The sequence below is a fragment of the Capsicum annuum genome, chromosome 2, assembly GCF_002878395.1.
Source record: "Capsicum annuum cultivar UCD-10X-F1 chromosome 2, UCD10Xv1.1, whole genome shotgun sequence".
NCBI classification, from domain to species: Eukaryota; Viridiplantae; Streptophyta; class Magnoliopsida; order Solanales; family Solanaceae; genus Capsicum; species Capsicum annuum.
The window spans coordinates 128914078-128932577 of record NC_061112.1 but is presented as its reverse complement, the minus strand read 5'-3'; the positions used below and the strand labels follow the sequence as shown (position 1 = coordinate 128932577).

The 18500-nt window shown below is 37.2% G+C and overlaps 2 protein-coding genes across 2 annotated transcripts; both read left to right on the top strand.

Annotated features, from left to right (window-relative positions):
• The first annotated feature begins 688 nt into the window (after nt 1–688).
• Nucleotides 689–7297, top strand: LOC124896271. Its single transcript, XM_047407811.1, has 6 exons — nt 689–773; nt 5748–5893; nt 5986–6104; nt 6185–6350; nt 6836–7002; nt 7048–7297. Exons 1-6 carry the CDS (start codon nt 689–691, stop codon nt 7295–7297), a joined length of 933 nt encoding a protein of 310 aa, XP_047263767.1.
• A 2200-nt stretch (nt 7298–9497) lies between these two features.
• On the top strand, nt 9498–11108 carry LOC107859372 (non-classical arabinogalactan protein 31). Its single transcript, XM_016704359.2, has 2 exons — nt 9498–10308; nt 10517–11108. Exons 1-2 carry the CDS (start codon nt 9609–9611, stop codon nt 10846–10848), a joined length of 1032 nt encoding a protein of 343 aa, XP_016559845.2. The 5' UTR covers nt 9498–9608; the 3' UTR covers nt 10849–11108.
• Nucleotides 11109–18500: the final 7392 nt, after the last annotated feature.

The window sequence follows — 18500 nt, the reverse complement described above, 5'->3', positions numbered from 1 at the left end:
CCCTAACCACCCATTACCGCCCACAGCCACAACTACACGAAAGTATAAGAAAATATAAAGATATACACGGTGGTAGTATCAAAGCAGCAGCAAGGAAATACAAGGCTCACACAAATTCAAAGAAATACTCCCGAAACAAAACTATACTCAATTAGGGGGCAAACCCCACTGGACTCAACACCCACAACCCCAAATACAGATTCCCAGCCGACAACCCAATCCAAAGCAGTGCAAGAAACGACCACAGCAACAGCAACAACAGACAACAGACAATATCCACAAATCCCACGCAAGTCAAGGTACAGGGGCTACTACTAGCATAATACCAAAAATTAAATATGAAATAATGAAATAAGATGAAATATGAAATAACGAAATAACAAAGGTTAAAAGTCACCGGATTACGCTTGTAGACCAAGCCGGAAACCAATCCCAGTGTTGATCGGCTTCAGGGGGATTCCGGTGCTGAGATGGAGCTGCGGCTGCTGGAGACGGAGCGGCGGCTGAAGACCGAGCTTCGGCTGTTGGAGACCGAGTTGGCGGCTGGAGACCGGGCGACGGCTGGCTGGAGGTCGAGGTAGGGGGTAGGGCTGGTGTACCCCGCCGGGGGGGGTATGGATAGAACAGGATGGGGGGGGTATGAACAGCGGGGGAGAGAGGGGAAACGGTTTGGAACCTGCGGTCGGCGATGGAGGGTGGCGGGGAGCGGCGACGGGGGTCGGCGCCGGTGACCGGAGGTCGGGGCCGGTGGTCGGGTCGGGTCGGCGCCGAAGGTCAGCGACGGCGACGGGGGCCGGGGACCGGGGCGAGAGAGAGGGAGAGAGGGTAGGGAGAGAGAGAGAGAGAGCCGTTAGAGAGAGAGAGAGCCGTTAGAGCAGCACCGGAGGTTGGCGTCAGGGACCGGAGGTCGACGCCGGGGACCGGAGGTCGACGCCGGGGACCAGAGGTCGGGTCGGGTCGGCGACGGCGACGGGGGCCGGGGACCAGTGCGAGCGAGCGAGAGAGAGAGAGGGTAGGGGGAAAGAGAGGGAGCCGTTAGAGTTGCTTGTGCGAGGGAGTGAACTCTAATGGGTTAGAAAATAATTTTGGAAAAGAAAGTCTTTCAATACATGATTGTTGAACTAAATTACTTATGTAAATTTTTAAGAAATTTGTTGTTGGATTTATGAGATTGTCTTTTATATCCACCATTATTGAACCTTGAAAAAATTTTGAAGACAAAAAAATAATGAGTGTCAAATTCATGGGTGATGTTCAAATTGATTATTGGTGTTTTCCACGATGATGTAAAGTTGTACTTGAATTTTGAGTTTGATTGGTATGAATTTTGCTTGTTTAATTTTGTATCTGTCATTGTTTAAGCTTGAAAAAGCTTGAAGACAAAAAAAATGAGTTTAGCAAATTCAAGATGAGATTGATGTCGAAATTGATTATTGAAGTTTTCTAATGATGTTGTAAAGTTGTATCTGAAATTTGAGTTCGATTGGTATGAATTTTACTAGTTTAATTTTGTATCCACCATTATTGGACCTTTAAAAAAGCTTGAAGACAAAAAAAATGAGTTTATTGAATTAATTATTGAGATTTTCTAATGATGTTGTGAAGCTGTAGTTGAAATTTAAGTTTAATTGGTATGAATTTAGTTAGTTTATGTTGAAATTTAAGACCCAAAAATGAAGAATCCATACATGGGCAGTGTTGAAGATGACGGTGGGAAGGGTGAGGGTGGAGGGTGGGCGGGTGGGTGGAAATATATGTGGAAAAAAAATATTTTTTAATATATATATATATATAATTATTTTTAAAAAATTCTTTTTTTGCGTGACTTCGATGTGACAGTGACGTGATGCTGATTTATCGGCGTGTATGTATACTCTCTATTGTGAGAGTGGTATTCAGTTTTGAAGGGTGAAATTAATATAGTTTAAAGATGTTAAAAAGAATATATAAACAAAAGTTAAGTTTAAGTGTTGAAAGTGAGTTTAGATTACAAGTTTGAGGTAAAAACACGTCTTTCCTCAACTCAAAATGACACTTTTCTGACCAAACGACCCCACCCCTAATAGGAATGAGGGTCAAAGTACTACTATATTTTTACTGTTTCAACTTTTTGGACACCGTCAACATATTTTTCTTATTTAAACACTCAAACATCACCATCAAGTCTTGAGGTTTTATCGGTTATTGAGAATAATGCATATCATTAAAAAAGATACTAATAATATTTAATAATTGATTTATTTACCTATGAGTGTTTGAGAATGTGATCATAAGTTTTTCTAACATTTAAATAAAAAATATTCAATAAAAATATGTTATTATATTAAAATACTCAATTCAAATTAATCATAATTCCAACAGCTAAATAATATTTACTATAAGTTTTAGTTAACGTGCAATAGAAAATTGTTTACTCTACTTTAAATTCCGTGATATCAAATTGTGTCGGTAGAAAACTGACGAGTACGAATTATATGTGTTTGAGATATTTATTTTATGATCCCACTAATTGAATTCATATCAAAAACACCTTTTTATAAGAAAAAAAAAATTACTTTATTTAAGACGTTTTTCATATCTTAAATTCAATTGAGTTTAAGTTTTGTGCATCGTTAGTATACAAAAAATTTTACACTACTAGTTAACTTGACTTGCTATTGCAGGTTACCTAATTATTTACATAAAAATTAAAAAATTAAAAATAACAAATCAAGTTCACCTAATAGTGTGTAATATTTTGTACACTAACGGTGAACAAAACTTAAATTCAACTTGATTCCTTGAACTTTTAATTAAGCCAGATACTATTTCCTCCATCCCATTTTACTCGTCCTAAATTGGGATGATACAACTATTAAGAAAAATAATAAATAGCATAGCTAGTTTACTATAATATCCCTATTAAATGATGTTTACATTTTCATTTATAGAAAAAGTAATTAATGTAAAGGATAAAATATGGAGAGAAAAATTATCTTGTCTTGATAAGTTAAAAAGGACAAGTAAAATGAAATATTAAATTAAAAAATTTGAAACGGATAAAATAGAAGAGAGGAAATAATTAATCATTGAATTAAAGAATCGTTACGCAACTTTATGGAGTAATATTTGAAATCTGGAACGCAGTAGTTTCCTCGAGAAGGTAACCAAGACTTAAGAGGCAGCCTTATTCGGGAAGCTGCTGCGCTGGAATTTAGCCGTTACTCCTGGAGTTCTGTGTTGTATTATACACCTCCATGTCCTACTAGTTTCTCCCTCGTCACAATTTAAGCCATCGTTTATTTGGAAATAGTTATTTTAAGATAATTAATTTTAGAATTAATTATTTTAAAATTATTTGAGATAACTTATTCACCATGCATATGAAATAACTTATTCCTTTCAATTAAATATGAAATAAAATAATTCATCATTTATTTCGAGATTATTTATCCATTATACCTCACACCAAACTTCCCTTAAGTGGTATCCTTTTTTTTCTGAAGCTGAATTCAGGACAGGTTCAGTGCTTGCCTGATTTTGAGGACCCTTTTCACGCTATTTGGCCGCTCGGAGGTCATAAAGATCGGAATCCGGAGCGATAAGAATGAAAGGGTTAGTGGCACTTCAAATTTTTAACTTAAATTTTTTTTAAAAAAAAAAAAGACAGCCTGGTATACTAAAGTTACCGCTATGCGCGATGTCCGAAAAAGGACCCCACCACAAGGGTGTATTGTACACAACTTACCTTGCATTTCTGCAAGAGGTTGTTTCCAAGGCTTGAACCTGTGACCTCCTGGTCACATGACAGCAACTTTACCAGTTATGTTCCCTTTCCAAAAGGACAACCCGGTGCACTAAAGCTACCACTATGCGCGGTGTCCGCGGAAGGGCCCCACCACAAGGGTGCAGAAGCAAACCCAGGATTTGAGCTTAACGGGTGCACCTCTATATTTAACATAATAATTAATAGTGTCAAAGTTTGACATACAGCTCTTTGAAAATTCATTAATTATAGTATTTTATAAACAAACTTTTAATATTATTGAGTATCATTAATTAGATTTAATATGACAAAAGTGTGTTATCCCTCATACTTGAATTCAATGTACTTTTATATTTTAAATAATAATAAAAAGTTTTTGAAAAATATGAAATTCAAGAGATTTGTTTGCTAGATGATTGTATGAAAAACGTTTGATTTAAGTCTATCTCAAACTTTAAATTGCTAATTTTTTAAATAAAAAATAAGTCAATGATCAAAAGATAAAAGAAATAAACATTTAGAGTACAAGATAGGGAGAATATCTACATTATGAAGTTGAAGGGAAGCTTGAATTTTGAATTAAAATGAAAAATACATCAACAATGCCCACAATACATAAAAGAAAAAAGAAAAAAGAAAAAGTATAAAATAAATAATTACTAAGTAGGAAGTTTTTTTTAATCAAATGATATATATGTGTGTGTGTTTGTTTGCACTTAAAATTTCAAACAGAAAACAACAAACAAATAGAGTATTTGGAAAAAGAAGCAATTAAAAAATATTGTTGTTGGGCTTCGAACCCGAGTCACCACGCAATAAAAAAGACTTTAACTGGCATGATCAATCATCCTATCAATCAAGTCAATTATTTTTGTGGGTGCACAATATATATTTAACACAATACCTTATATATATACAAATATACAAACTATATATACGGAGTTTTTTGCGAGGCTAGCGGGTGCACTTGCACCCCCTAGTGCCAAGGTAGGTTCGCATCTGCAAGAGTGTATCGTACGCAGTCTTACCTTACATTTCTGCCAGAGGCTATTTCCAAGACTTGAACCCGTAACCTCTTGATCACATGACACTAACTTTATTAGCTACTCCAAGACTCCACTTCAACTTAAAAAATACAGAAGACTCTATAATTTGTAATTTAAAATAGAACTTAGATATTTATAAAAGAATCATATATATATTTTGAGATTGATAAAAAGAAAAGGTATATCACATAAATTACGACATAGCTTGGACAAGACTCCTCCAATCGAGAATTCAAACTAAACTGCAACAAATGTTCAAAGATAAAGAAGGGCTAAATAAGAAGAGATGAAGAGAAAAGAGAAAGCTGACGAGTCTGTGTACTGTTTTCGAATTAATTAACATAGCATGTAATTACAGGAATTTAAAGATGATTAGCTGGAATGGAAAAGCCACGATGAATCTATTGCTCTGCACTACATGTCTCCTTTAATTATTACACCATTTATAGGGACTAAGATATTACATGAAAACAAAGGACATTGGAAAATTGTACAGGGTATGGTTAGATGTGCAAAATTACCAAAAATAACATGCCCCATCATGTCCTCTGCATGTGAAGCATTTAGCCACCTGTTACAATATCTTTATTTTTCTTGATTATGAGATATATCCCCCCCCCCGCCCTCTTTAATTTGTCCTAATACTCATTTCTGGTCCATTAAACAGCTCCAGATGGCCCCCATATTTATGATTCGTCCACCTTTTTTTTACTTAATCTTTTCATTGTTCATAATAATTATATTTCACCGCATTTCCTTTGCTCCATTTATGTATTCTTTTCATTTATGTATTCTTTTCATTTAAAGTTAGGCTCAATTGATTATATAGTTCTTTGCTAATTTTGTTTCAATTTTTTTTAAAGAAATTTTAATTTTTACAAATATAATATAAAAAATTGGTTTGGGGCTTTGTTCCGATTATTGAGTAGTGGCTGTGAGTGTTGTTGATGGAATAGGGCCATGTCTGAGGGGGAGGGGGTGGGAGTGGGGACTGTTTCGGGAGGGGAAGGCACGGGCGGGTGTGGGGTCTAGGTCGGGTGTTAGGGCTGGTTCGGTGAGGGGTGGAAGACGGAGGCGAGTGGCGAGAGAGGCTAGGTTGAGGGTAGGGTCTTGGAACATAGGGACCTCTAGGGTAAGTCTGTAGAGCTGGTGAAGATTCTTAAGAAGAGGAAGATTAATATTGCGTGTATTCAGGAGACAAAATGGGTAAGGTCTAAGGAGAGGGATGTGGATTGGTACAAGCCGTGGTACTCAGGGAGTGAGAGGCGTTGGAATGGAGTGGGCATCTTAGTGGACGAAAGCTTAGAGGGCAGGTAGTGGAGGTTAATAGGGTCAGTGATAGGCGGATGATGATTAAGTTGGTCATTGGAGGGTTTACGTTGCATGTGTGTAGTGTTTATGCGTCGCAGGTGGGCTTGGAAGAGAAGGTGAAAGCGAGATTTTGGGAGACTTTGGATGAGGTAGTAAGAAGCGTGCCTAGCTCGAAGAAGATTGTCATAGCGGGGGACTTCAATGGACATATTAGGGTTTTAGCGGGAGGTTATGCCGATTGCATGAAGGTTTTAGTTTTGGCGATAGAAATAGTGAGGGGGTTTCTCTGTTAGATTTTGCGAGAGCCTTTGGGCTGGTGGTAGTGAATTCGATTTTTCCGAAAAAGGAGGATCACCTGTCTTTCGAAGTGCGTTACCCAAGACTCAGATTGACTTTCTCCTACTTAGGAAAGGAGATAGAGTTTTATGTAAGGACTGTAAAGTCATTCCGAGTGAGCACCTTTCGACCCCGCACAAGCTTTTGGTGATGAACTTGATTATCAAGAAGAGCAAGAAGAGTAGGGCCGGAGAGGGTCAACCCAGAATTAAGTAGGGTGGCTTGACGTCAGTTAGTGCGTGAGAGATAGGGGAGAAGGTGGTGGGAATGAGGGTATGGGAGCATAGGGAGACGCAGATGGTATGTGGGATAACGCTGCCAGCTGCATCACGGAGACGGATAGAGAGGTGTTGGATGTTTCGAGGGGTTGGGCAGGTCGGCATAAGGGGGATTGTAGAATGAAAAAGTTAAGAAGAAAGTGAAGATCAAGAAGAGAGCGTATGTTAAGTTGATTGAGAGTAAAGATGAGGAGGAGAAAAGGGTGAATAGGGAGGTTTTCAAAGTAGCAAGGAAGGAGGCAAATTTAGCAGTTACGACTGTTAAGACAGCAACATTTGAGAGCTTGTATGCGGGGTTAGAGGAGAAAGACTGATAAAAAGGGTTGTATAGGCTGGCTAAGGTTAGGGAGAGGAAGGATAGTGACCTCGATCAAGTGAAGTGCATTAAGGGGGAGGATGATAGAGCTTTGGTGGAGGATGTTCGCATTAAGAAGAGGTGGCAGAAATATTTTCATAAACTTTTGAACGAGGAAGGGGACAGAAGCATTGAGTTAGGAGAGCTGAAGCGCTCGGAGGAAAGCTGTGATTTCAGTTACTGTAGACGTTTTAAGGTTGAGGAGGTCAGAGAGGCTATTCGTTAGATGCGTAGGGGTAGGGTGACCGGGCCTGATGAGATTTTGGTTGATTTTTGGAAGTATACTAGTAAGGCAGGTTTAAGGTGGTTGACTGATTTATTTAACGACATTTTCAAGAGTGCGAAAATTCTTGAGGCTTGGAGATGACGTACGATGATTCCGTTATATAAAAACAAGGGTGACATTCAGAGTTGCAACAACTATAGAGGTATTAAGCTGTTGAGTCACACTATGAAGATTTGGGAGATGGTGGTTGAGCGGAGATTGAAGAGGGTCGTGTCCATTTCAGAAAATCAGTTTGATTGTATGCCTGGTCGCTCAACGACAGAGGCAATCCACCTGGTGAGGAGATTAGTGGAGTAGTATAGGGAATGGAAGAGGAATTTACACATGGTGTTCATCGACTTGGAGAAGACGTATGACAAAGTTCCTACGGAGGTTCTTTGGAGATGCTTGGAGGTAAGAGGGGTTCCGTTGGCGTACATCAGAGCTATTAAGGACATGTACGACGGAGGAAAGATTTGGGTGAGGACGGCGGGAGGATACTAAGGACATTTTTCGATTGAGACAAGGTTGCATTAGGGATCGACTCTTAGCCCGTTTTTGTTTACGCTGGTGATGGACGTGTTGACATGGAGTATTCAAGGTGAGGTACCATGATGTATGTTATTTTTAGATGATGTAGTGTTGATTCATGAGACGCGAGAGGGTGTGAATGAAAAATTGGAGGTTTGGATGCAAACCCTTGAATCTAAGAGGTTCAGGTTTAGTAGATCCAAGACGGAGTATATGGTATGCAAATTTAGTAACTCGAGTCAGGAGGACGAAGCGATGGTGAGGTTGGATTCCCAGGATGTTTGTAAGAGGGATAGTTGTAAGTATATTGGGTCTATGATTCAGGGGAATAACGAGATTGATGAGAATGTCTCTAAACGTATTGGAGCGGGTTGGATGAAGTGGAGTAAGGCTCGTCTCGGAAGTGTTGTGTGATAAGAAGATACCCCTTAAGCTTAAAGGCAAATTATAGAGAGTGGTCGTCCGTTCGACCATGCTGTATGGAGTAGAGTGTTATCCAGTCAAGAACTTTCACGTTCAAAGATTGAAGGTGGAGGAAATGAGAATGTTGCGTTGGATGTGTGGACTTACTAGAGGGGATAAAGTTAAGAATGAGACTATCAGGGAGAAGATGAGAGTGACTTCGGAGGAAAACAAGATGCAAGAAGAAAGACTGAGATGGTTTAGGCATGTGATGAAGAGGGGCACAGATGCCCAAGTTCGTAGGTATAAGGGCTAGTTTTGGATGACTTTAGGGGAAGTAGAAGTAGACCGAAGAAATACTGGAGAGAGGTGATAAACATGACATGGAGCAACTACAACTTACTGAGGACATGACCCTAGATAGGAAGGTGTAGAGGTCCTAGATAAGGATAGAAGACTAGTGTGAGTGTGTGGGTTGTAGCAAGGTGTTAGGAGAGCTCTTGTGTAGCCGGATTAGTAATCCTAAGACTGTGTCCATAAGTAGGAGCCTCTAGTCAGGAGAGTTTAGGTGTGGTGGGTGTCTTTGGTCTGTGAGTGTATGTTACTACAAAGGTGGGTGTCTTATTTCTTATTTCTTATTTCGTATTACTAGTATTTCTCTTAGTTCGAATTTCTCTGATATCTATTTTACTATTTCTTATTCCTTATTCCTGTTATGTGATTCATCCTGCTTCATGTTTCACTACGACCTCGTGTACTATTCTCTATCCTGAGCCAGGGGTTTATTGAAAACAACCTCTCTACTTCTTCGGAGATAGCGATATGGACTGCGTATATTTTACCCTCCCCAGCCTCACTTTGGGAGTACGCTGGGATTGTTGTTGTTGTATAATATAAAAATTTGCTTGCAAGAAAGTTAAAAGAACTTTTGTTTAAAGAAATTATTTTTCGGTTTAAATTATAAGTGACATAAGAGATCATTATACTATCATAATTTCATTTAAAGAGTAATCGGTATTTTATAGGAGTATATTGAATTTTATTTTTCCTTAAATCTTGGTCCAATCTAATTAATATGCAAAGACTATGTATCTACTACCTCCATTTTAATTTATTTATGTAGATTTAACGTTTAGAAAAACAAACATATTTTGGAATCTTATGATCTAAAGCTGAAAGGTATATCATTAAAATATCTTTTATTATGTGATTTTAAAATATAATGTAGAAATTAATACTATTAAAGAGCCTTTAAGAAAACACTTTTTTTTTTAAAATTTTAAAATAAAATTAAAAAGAGGGAATACCACACAATATGGCTCTTTCACCCCCTCTATAAATGCCACTCATTTCCCCTTACACACCTACTCAGAGTTCAATTTACAAAAATCATTTGTCGAACAAAATGGGGTTTGTTCCAACAAAGTCCATTGGGTTTATTGTAGCTTTACTACTAGTTACTTCATTCACAGTTCTTGGCCAAAATGTTGATGGCATTGTGACTTCAGAACTAGCTCCTCATTCCTCTGTTAGCTCCCCACCTGTTGAAGCCCCTAAGCCTCATAAAGGTGGCCACCACCACCACCACCACCACCACCAGCACTCTCCAGCCCCTGCTCCTCCTCCTTCTCACTCTTCACCACCACCATCTCCACCAGTTAAACCACCGTATCCACCTGCACATTCTCCTAGTAAACCTCCATCTCCGCCAGTTAAACCACCAGTTAAACCGCCAACTCCACCAGCACATTCTCCTAGCAAACCACCATCTCCGCCAGTTAAACCACCAGTAAAACCATCTCCACCAGTTAAACCGCCAACTCCACCAGCACATTCTCCTAGTAAACCACCATCTCCGCCAGTTAAGCCACCAGTAAAACCATCTCCGCCAGTTAAGCCTCCAGTAAAACCATATCCGCCAGTTAAACCACCAACTCCACCTCCGATGAGGATGTTTGTAGGCGTAAGGGGAGTGGTTTACTGCAAATCTTGCAAGTATAGGGGAGTTGACACCCTCTTGGGAGCTTCTCCTATTCAAGGTGAGCTCTTCTTTAAACTACATTTTGGTGTGACTCTTTATTGTATGTTTGTAACAAAATAGCTCTTAAGGCCGTTGTTATTTCACGAGTCTATCCTTTCTTGTTGTCACAAAAAAATGTATGGCATAGTTAAAAGAGTTCAACAGACATCGATTTAAATTTACCACAATGTAATGGACTAATGGCTTGTGTTAATTTTATGGTACAGGCGCGGTGGTGAAGCTGGCATGCAACAACACAAAGTTCCATCTAACAAGTCTAGGCACAACAGACAAGAATGGGTACTTTTATATTCAACCGAAGTGGTTGACCACTGCAGGTTACCACAAGTGCAAGGTCTTCTTAGCTAAATCATCAAAAGCAGAATGCAGTGTCCCAACAGACTTCCACAATGGACAGAGTGGAGCCATATTGGTCCCTGCACCCCCATCTCCCATGGCATCATCAAAGCCTGTGAATAATTCTGAACCTGGTGTTAAGCTCTTTGATGTGGGCCCATTTGCTTTTGAACCTTCAAAGAATCTGCCCTGCAAGCACTAGTACTGAGATATTGAGTGGTCATTGTGAGATTGTTGTGTACTACATGGGTGGGAAGTGAGTACTAGATTGTTTGGGAAGTGGGAAGTGTGTTTGAGACTTTTTTTTATTTCTTGTTTTATTGTTACTTTTTCTTGTTTTTGCGAATTCTAATAATGATTTAGTAGTATTCTAGGGTGCTTGCTTTGATTATGTTTGGTTGGTTTATGATACAATTAATAAATGGACAAATAATATTAGAAGTATTTGGGGCTGACCTGGCATCATGCGACTTTTAATGCTGGTAGAATGGGATGTTTAATGCTTTTATTAACATTATCCTCGAGCGTTCCTAGAAACATGTCACCAGATTTTGCTACAAAAAATAAAGAAAACGAATCTATTGGAATGAAAATCGAAGGTTGGAGTGAGAAATACTACTAGTCTTTGAAGCTGCGCAACCTTTTGCATGACCAACATTCAGGGCGGATCCATGTAGAAGGTATGGGGTGGCACGGTACTCGTACTTCTCGGATGAAACACTGTATCAAAGAAACTAGTGGCGTATAAATATTATCCTTGGCATCCACAATATCAAAGGAACTAGTGGCATAAGTGGTTGAAATTGTTGGGTTCAACTCCAACTATGTGAGTTCGAAACCTGCCCTGCATTGTATCTTTAGAATGATTTTTTAACACTTGTCTGTTTTCGAACCCGTGACTTCTTCTTTACAAAACAATTGACAATACCAACTGGGCAAGCAATACTAACACTAACACTTGTAAGATATATATAATTATAGTTTACTCTTTGAATTTTGATTTTACTATCTTAAAATATGTACGAAGTATACGTTACTGTTCAAAATAAGGTGGCATCCGAAGCTTTCGAATCTTGGATCCGCCTCTTCCAATATCCCAGGTTGTGAACATTTTTCTCAGCTCTTGGGACAAAGATCCATATGGTGCCATACCTTTACCATGGTCGATCAGATTCAACACCTTTTTATTATTGATGAATTACTATTCTGTATAAGTATTGTAAGATTTTTGAAAGTTCTTTCACTCTTAATAATACATCTCTAAATTATGATATCTTAGGAAATTTTGTAAAAAAAAAAAAGTGTACGAGTAATTGAATTCAGGAGTCAACAAGGAGCTTCAAAATTCAGCTTATGTTACGTTTTCAGTTATGGCTTTTGCTCGAAGTAATAGAAATATACATTATTGACTTCAGTTCATCCAACCAATGTATTTTGGAAATCTTTGGACTGCTGATTACGGCAATATGGGGTTCATAGGACGTACAATAAAAATATCCGTCAAGCTGTATTTGAGATTAACATACACTAATTCAGATTGGTTAAATAATGTTTAGCTTTGGCCATTTTGTGAAACGTTTTAAGCAAAGGGAGAATAATAATGTAGAGAAAATGGGAAAAAACAAGAGCGCCTTGGTGGTGGAAAAAACAAGTTTCTTTAATTATTAGAAAAATAAATTCCTATTATAATTAAGTAGGGAAAATGAATCCATAAGTTGCATTTCGTTACTCATTCTCCAAACATGCAATCCCACCATCCTCACATTCCTACCCCTACTCCCATCCCCACTGTGTTCTCCTAGATTTCATATACATATTCTTGAACTGATTTTTTTTTTCTTATTTAGAAAACCAAAATGGTTGTAATCCAACAAAGATATTTTATTCAAAAAAAATCCTTTACACCAAACACACCCTTACTGATGTTTATAAGGTTTGATCGGGGTTAACAAGTGTAACATAGTACTTATTTAGTAGTAAGAAATTTCATATTTGAATTTTGAAATAAGATTCTTATAAACGTTGGGGAAAAAAAATTGAAGTCCCATCAACATCAAAGCTGTGTAAATGTATCAGAATTCCCAGATGAACAATTATGCATTGTGGAGTTTGCATCAATAGTCACATGTAAAGTTTCACAAAAGATGAATGGGATTCAATTCTATAATCTTCTAAATTCGTAAATTATTAAACTTAAAATTTTATTTAGAAAACTTATTACTATTACATAAATTTTCGGGCATGCTGACTAACTTCGTTAATAGTAATAAATGAATATGTTTAACATATTGTTGAACAATTAAACAACTTACATAAAACTATAGCTTAGTTATTTAGTTTGCCTATAACAGCTCAACAGGACGATATTCAATGAGAAAAAGAAAAACAATATTCAATGCGTTCAAATACTTTAGCCGTTTCAAAAGTTGGCCAAATTTTTACCGTTCAAATTATCAAAGATAAATAGATTACCAAAAAAAAAAGAAGGGACGAAAATAAAATGATTAGGCCGTGCAATAATTGTGGGTGAATTGATGGGGGTGGGGGTTGGGGGGGAGAAATAATTGAAATGTGGGGTCTTTTCTACAACGTTCACCCTGCTCATTTTTCCACATCCACAAAACATAATTATCACCTTTGGACAAATCTCATTATAATTAAATTTAAGTGCCACTTATTTGTTGGCTTAACAGTATAATTACAATGTTTAAAGGAATCCATTTTATTATTTTGGGATAATCATACCTTGGATACTAAAGGGGTGAAATTATTCTTTGCTATCATGAATACCGTAGACCATGTTTTGCGCTGAAGAATTACTACAGTCCGTAAGTTATTTATTTGTCTAACACACAGAAAATGATTGAATCCTCCAATAATCAATAAGCATCCAAAGAAAAATAAGATTTTCTTTTCATAAAATAATGTTTACTAGTCACTTTGCGATCTTATAATTCTTTGAAAAATAAATATTGTAATAAGTTTATAAATTCTACATGTGTGTGTGGGACAACAAAGTTTTAGCAAGTATAATGCTTGTTTGGATTGACTTTTGACTTTTTACTTAAAAGAAAATGGTCAAAAGCTCTCCCAATCTTTACCCCAAATCTCAACTACGCACCTATACTTTGCGGGGGTCTTATGACCTCCTGAACTATTTTAAAGTAGAATATTTACACCCCTAAAAGTTCATGCCCAGACATTGTTTCAGGCAGTAAGCTGTACTCGCTGCCACGTTGTTTTTTTTTTCTTTTTTACTCTAAAAAATTAATTATTTAACTTTATTATTTTCTTTTCTCTTCCACATTTCCCATTTTGCTCCATTTTCTTCTTCAACCACATTTTATTTTTGTAGTTAATTTTTGAAATTTAATTTTGTATTAAATTATATATGGCATTGTGGGTTATGTTAGAAATTATCTATGGCATTTTGAGTTAAAAATTTTATCTTTGACTTATAAGTCATAAGCTAAAAATTCAAACTTATAGCTTTTGGCTTATTTTTAGTATTTTAGCTTAAAATTAAGTGCTTATAAGCACTTTTTAAATTTACCCAAACACTTTAAAAGTACTTAAAAATCAATTTTAACTTAAAAACACATAAATAAGCCAATCCAAACGGGACCATATAGGCCATCTCGGGTCAAGTAGAACTGGAGTTGTTCTATGATGATGTTATCCCGAGAATAATATCAAAGTTTAAGAATGTCCTCTCGGGCTAGATAGAAATGGCACAGGCCTACTAGCAACAACGACCACGCACGAAAAAACAGACAGGGGACCAATGTGTCAGAGCTCTCAGGTACATGAATGATCCTCCGTGGGTTCGTGCCAGCCAGACAATATTAGGTTGGCATTCCCCAACGATGTGTCGGCAAGTGGGCTTTTGTCATTGGTAACGGTGGTGTTTTTTTTATACTCAATTATTGGTCGAAAATAGTCCTTGTACTTTATAAATTCACACTCTGATTTTGGTGTCTCTATCTATAAGCAATGAAATTTCTTTTATCTTTACCTCTGGTTTCTTTTTTTGTCTTTGCTTATTTAGCTCACTGTTTAAGTTAATATTTGTTAATCTCGAACTTGAGCTGAATTTGATGGATCAAAAGTGACAAACCCAAATCTGATTTGAGAGGATAAGAAAGAAGAGAAAGAGTGAATTTTTTTTAATCCATCGAAATCTAAAACCAGATCCACTAATATTTATGTCACGCCTCAAATTCTATTGGGGCGGACTGGCACCCGTAACCGAGGAGACCCGGGAGAACCAACTCATAACCTTATACTTCTCATGCATACCTCTATGACAACCCGAAATTCGGACAGCATCATGTCGCATATAAAAGGAAATAATCATCTGTATAAGCTCGAGCACACATATATATGTATATACAATACTTGGTCATTGGAGCCATCACGTCTATTAACAAAACACCACCTTGACTATACATTAGGTCGACAAAGCCTCTAGACAATACACAGAGTTTAACTAAGGTCGGGACACACCCCGCCATATAACTAACTTTTATACAATACCAAAAGTGACTGGATATGACACGGAAAGCCCCGAAGCAAACTGGAGCTCACCAAAAGCAGTTGGATATCCTGGCTCCTACTTGTGCGGTGTATGAGCTGAGGTACCTGTGCCTGCAGCATGAAATGCAGGTCCCCCGTTGGGGACGTCAGTACGAAATATGTACTGAGTATGTAAAGCTGTAGATAATCACATATGATATAGGAGCTCAATAGAAATCAGAAATAAGTGAATAAATCGTAATAGGAGTGGACCACACTTACTAGAACTTGTGACAACCTGTACATTGTATTAATTCAATCACTTTACCTTCGTTCTTATCATCTTTGTAATCATTACTGTACTATACTGTGACCATTAGGCTGCTCCCAGTACATATCAACTGGGATCGACCCATGATAGGGTTATGCCCCTGGGATACTACCCATAAACACATAAATAGGGATCGACCCATGATAGGCTTATGCCCCTGGGATACCACCCGATAAGAGAGAACTTCCATCACTTAGTTCAATTAATCTTTGAGATTGTTATTTCGGTCGCCACCGCATTTTTTATACTTTGAAACAATGATACATTAATAAGAGACATATAAATAGACTATCAATGCAATAACAATGAAGTAAGAACTCATTGGCACATCAATGAAGTGTTTTGGAGTCATCAATGCCATAATAATGAAGTAGGAACTTATTGGTATATCAGTGAAACGTTTTGGAGTCATTAATAGCACAAGGATCTTGTTTGAGTAACCGAATACTTTCTGACATTCATTAGTGTAATAAACATGTAAGATTTGGAAAACAGATAAGTATTGGAATATCTTGACATCTTGTAGGGTGGAAACAAGTTCATTGGTAACGTAGGACATCATACAAAACCATTATGGATCACATGTTACTGAATAACTTTGGAAACTTTCTTAATAGAACAATTGTTCACTTTCATGCCAAAGATATGGTATAGTGTATGCTTTACATACCTGACTGTCAACCTTCAATACTAGTCCCAAATGAACTTCCCGTCTTTTCGGATTACTTATCTACAATGAACATATATAGCAATCTAGTATTAGCAACCAAACGTCACAATTCAATGATTTGAATTTACCAAACTAGTGGTTAAGTAGTAAGTCTTAATTACACCATAAAGGGTGTCACTTTAACCCTCTTATACTCCAATTACATTCACATGCCATGCATATTCATACAACATCCTCCAATATCAAGTTTGGATTCATTTATCCTTCCAACCAATCCATTAAACCAAATTGAGCCATAGACATAAATAATCATCAATTCAATAGTATATCACCATATCCACCTTTCATAACTCAATTACCATATCCACCTTCCACAATTCAATACAACCAAATCATGCAAAATAGTCCATAACCCTATTTCCATCACCTTTCAAAAACAATCAATACATATAATCCTTTATCACACATATACATATGGAAAAGAACAAAGGTAAACAATATTCATACCTTAGAATTGACCTCTTGATTATGCAATCCTGTTTGTACAAATAATAGGTGTCGTTCGAAGCTCTCGTGATGACAAACGCAGTTATCGGATTACTTTGGAATTTCTACGGTTGAATCAAAAGTAATTTAAAGGTCAAATTTTGCTAGGGTTTGTTCTTCCTCAATGATTGATGATGAAAATGAGTTTTTGAACTCATATACATATATATATACACATATTCCCGTCCATAATATAATAGGAAAGGACCAAAATGTCTTTAAATTTTAAATAATGTCAAATCTGTCCTTTGGTGGACTGTTTTGATAAGCTAAAGTAGATCGACCATAACTCTTTGCTCCGATATCGGATTTGGGTGAAATTGGTATCGTTAGAAGGATAATTCAAAGGGATTTCATTTCATATAAAGTAGGCCACCAGTTCGTCCTGTACAAGGATTTATGATCGTTTGAAGTTGATCCTAAAAATCTGTTTTGATAGGCTGAAGTAAAACGAGTATAACTCCTTACTCAGACGTTGGATTTGGATGAAACCAATTGCATTGGAAAGAAGACTCAAAGATCTTTCTTTTCATAGGTCGCAGCTCTCCCAGTTCATTATATTAAAGGATTTATGATCATTCAAAGTTGACCCAAAAATTCGGCTGGCCTCAGTAGTTTGTGTGCAGGAAATTTTCCTGCACATTTACTATTCCCAAATATCTCGGCCACCGTTTTATAGTTTCGAACATGCTCGATTATATCCGAAACCTATCCACTTTTGGAAATCTTTATATCGTTGGAAAAATTATTCAATAACCTTCGCATGAAACCATCAACGGACAAATTTCGGTATAAAAAAAATAAAAAAAATTAATTCCATATAAATAAGACCAATACACGTACTTGAATACGCCAATACACGTTCTGGAATACGGGGTATTACAATTTAACTTTGTAATAGTGGACCGTGTCATCAATATGTGTACAGACATATAAGGCCTAATATGACATAATAATGGACCGGCCCAAATTATTGACTAAGTCTAAAATTATACATCAGTAAGTGTAAAACAAAAGATATACATTTGTATGTATCTATATAGCCACGTAATTCCAACACCTCCCTCAAGCTGGAGGGTGTAAGCACACCAAGCTTGCAGAGGATGCCATGATGAGCTGGACCTGGGAGTGACTAAGTGAAAATGTCAGCCAACTAGTCTGCGGAAGCGATGAAATGAAGAGAGACAAGGCCGCAGTGAACACTATCACGAATAATGTGGCAATCCATCTCGATGTGCTTGGTGCGTTCATGAAAACCAGGGTTACGAGTTATTTGAAGAGCTCTTGACTGTCACAATATACAGGAACATGGTTCGAAACATCAACATCAAAATCATATAAGAGACGCACCAACCTTGATAATTTAACCACAACTTTGCATAAGGCATGATACTCAGCCTCAACAGATGAAAGAAAGATTGTGGGTTGTTTCATACTTTTCCATGATACAGGAGAGCCACCCAAAGTGATGAAAAATCCAGTGACTGACCGGTGTGAATTCGCACACGCAGCCCAATCAGAATCAAAATAAGCCAATAAGGAATAATCCATAGAATTATTAAACAACAAACCAAGGTCAGGAGCATTGAGTAAGTATCTAAATACATGAATGCCAGCCACAAGATGTGGGACTTCAGGAGCCTATAAGAACTTACTCAAATGTTGAACAACATTTGAAATGTCAGATCGAGTGTGCTGAAGAAAATTCAGCTTGCCAACAAAGCGATGAAAAGTGGAAGGATCAGTGAAAAGAGCACCCATGTCAGTAGTAAGTTTCAAGGAAGTATCCAGT

Bases quoted from the DNA above. Each gene is read 5' to 3' on its own strand.
- LOC124896271 (XM_047407811.1), top strand. From the start codon at position 689: ATGGAGGGTGGCGGGGAGCGGCGACGGGGGTCGGCGCCGGTGACCGGA. The intron at 774-5,747 runs GTCAGCGACGGC...TTGATGGAATAG, and splicing joins GGGTCGGGTCGGCGCCGAAG to GGCCATGTCTGAGGGGGAGG. The intron at 7,003-7,047 runs GTATGCGGGGTT...AGGGTTGTATAG, and splicing joins ACAGCAACATTTGAGAGCTT to GCTGGCTAAGGTTAGGGAGA.
- LOC107859372 (XM_016704359.2), top strand. From the start codon at position 9,609: ATGCCACTCATTTCCCCTTACACACCTACTCAGAGTTCAATTTACAAA. The intron at 10,309-10,516 runs GTGAGCTCTTCT...TTTATGGTACAG, and splicing joins GGGAGCTTCTCCTATTCAAG to GCGCGGTGGTGAAGCTGGCA.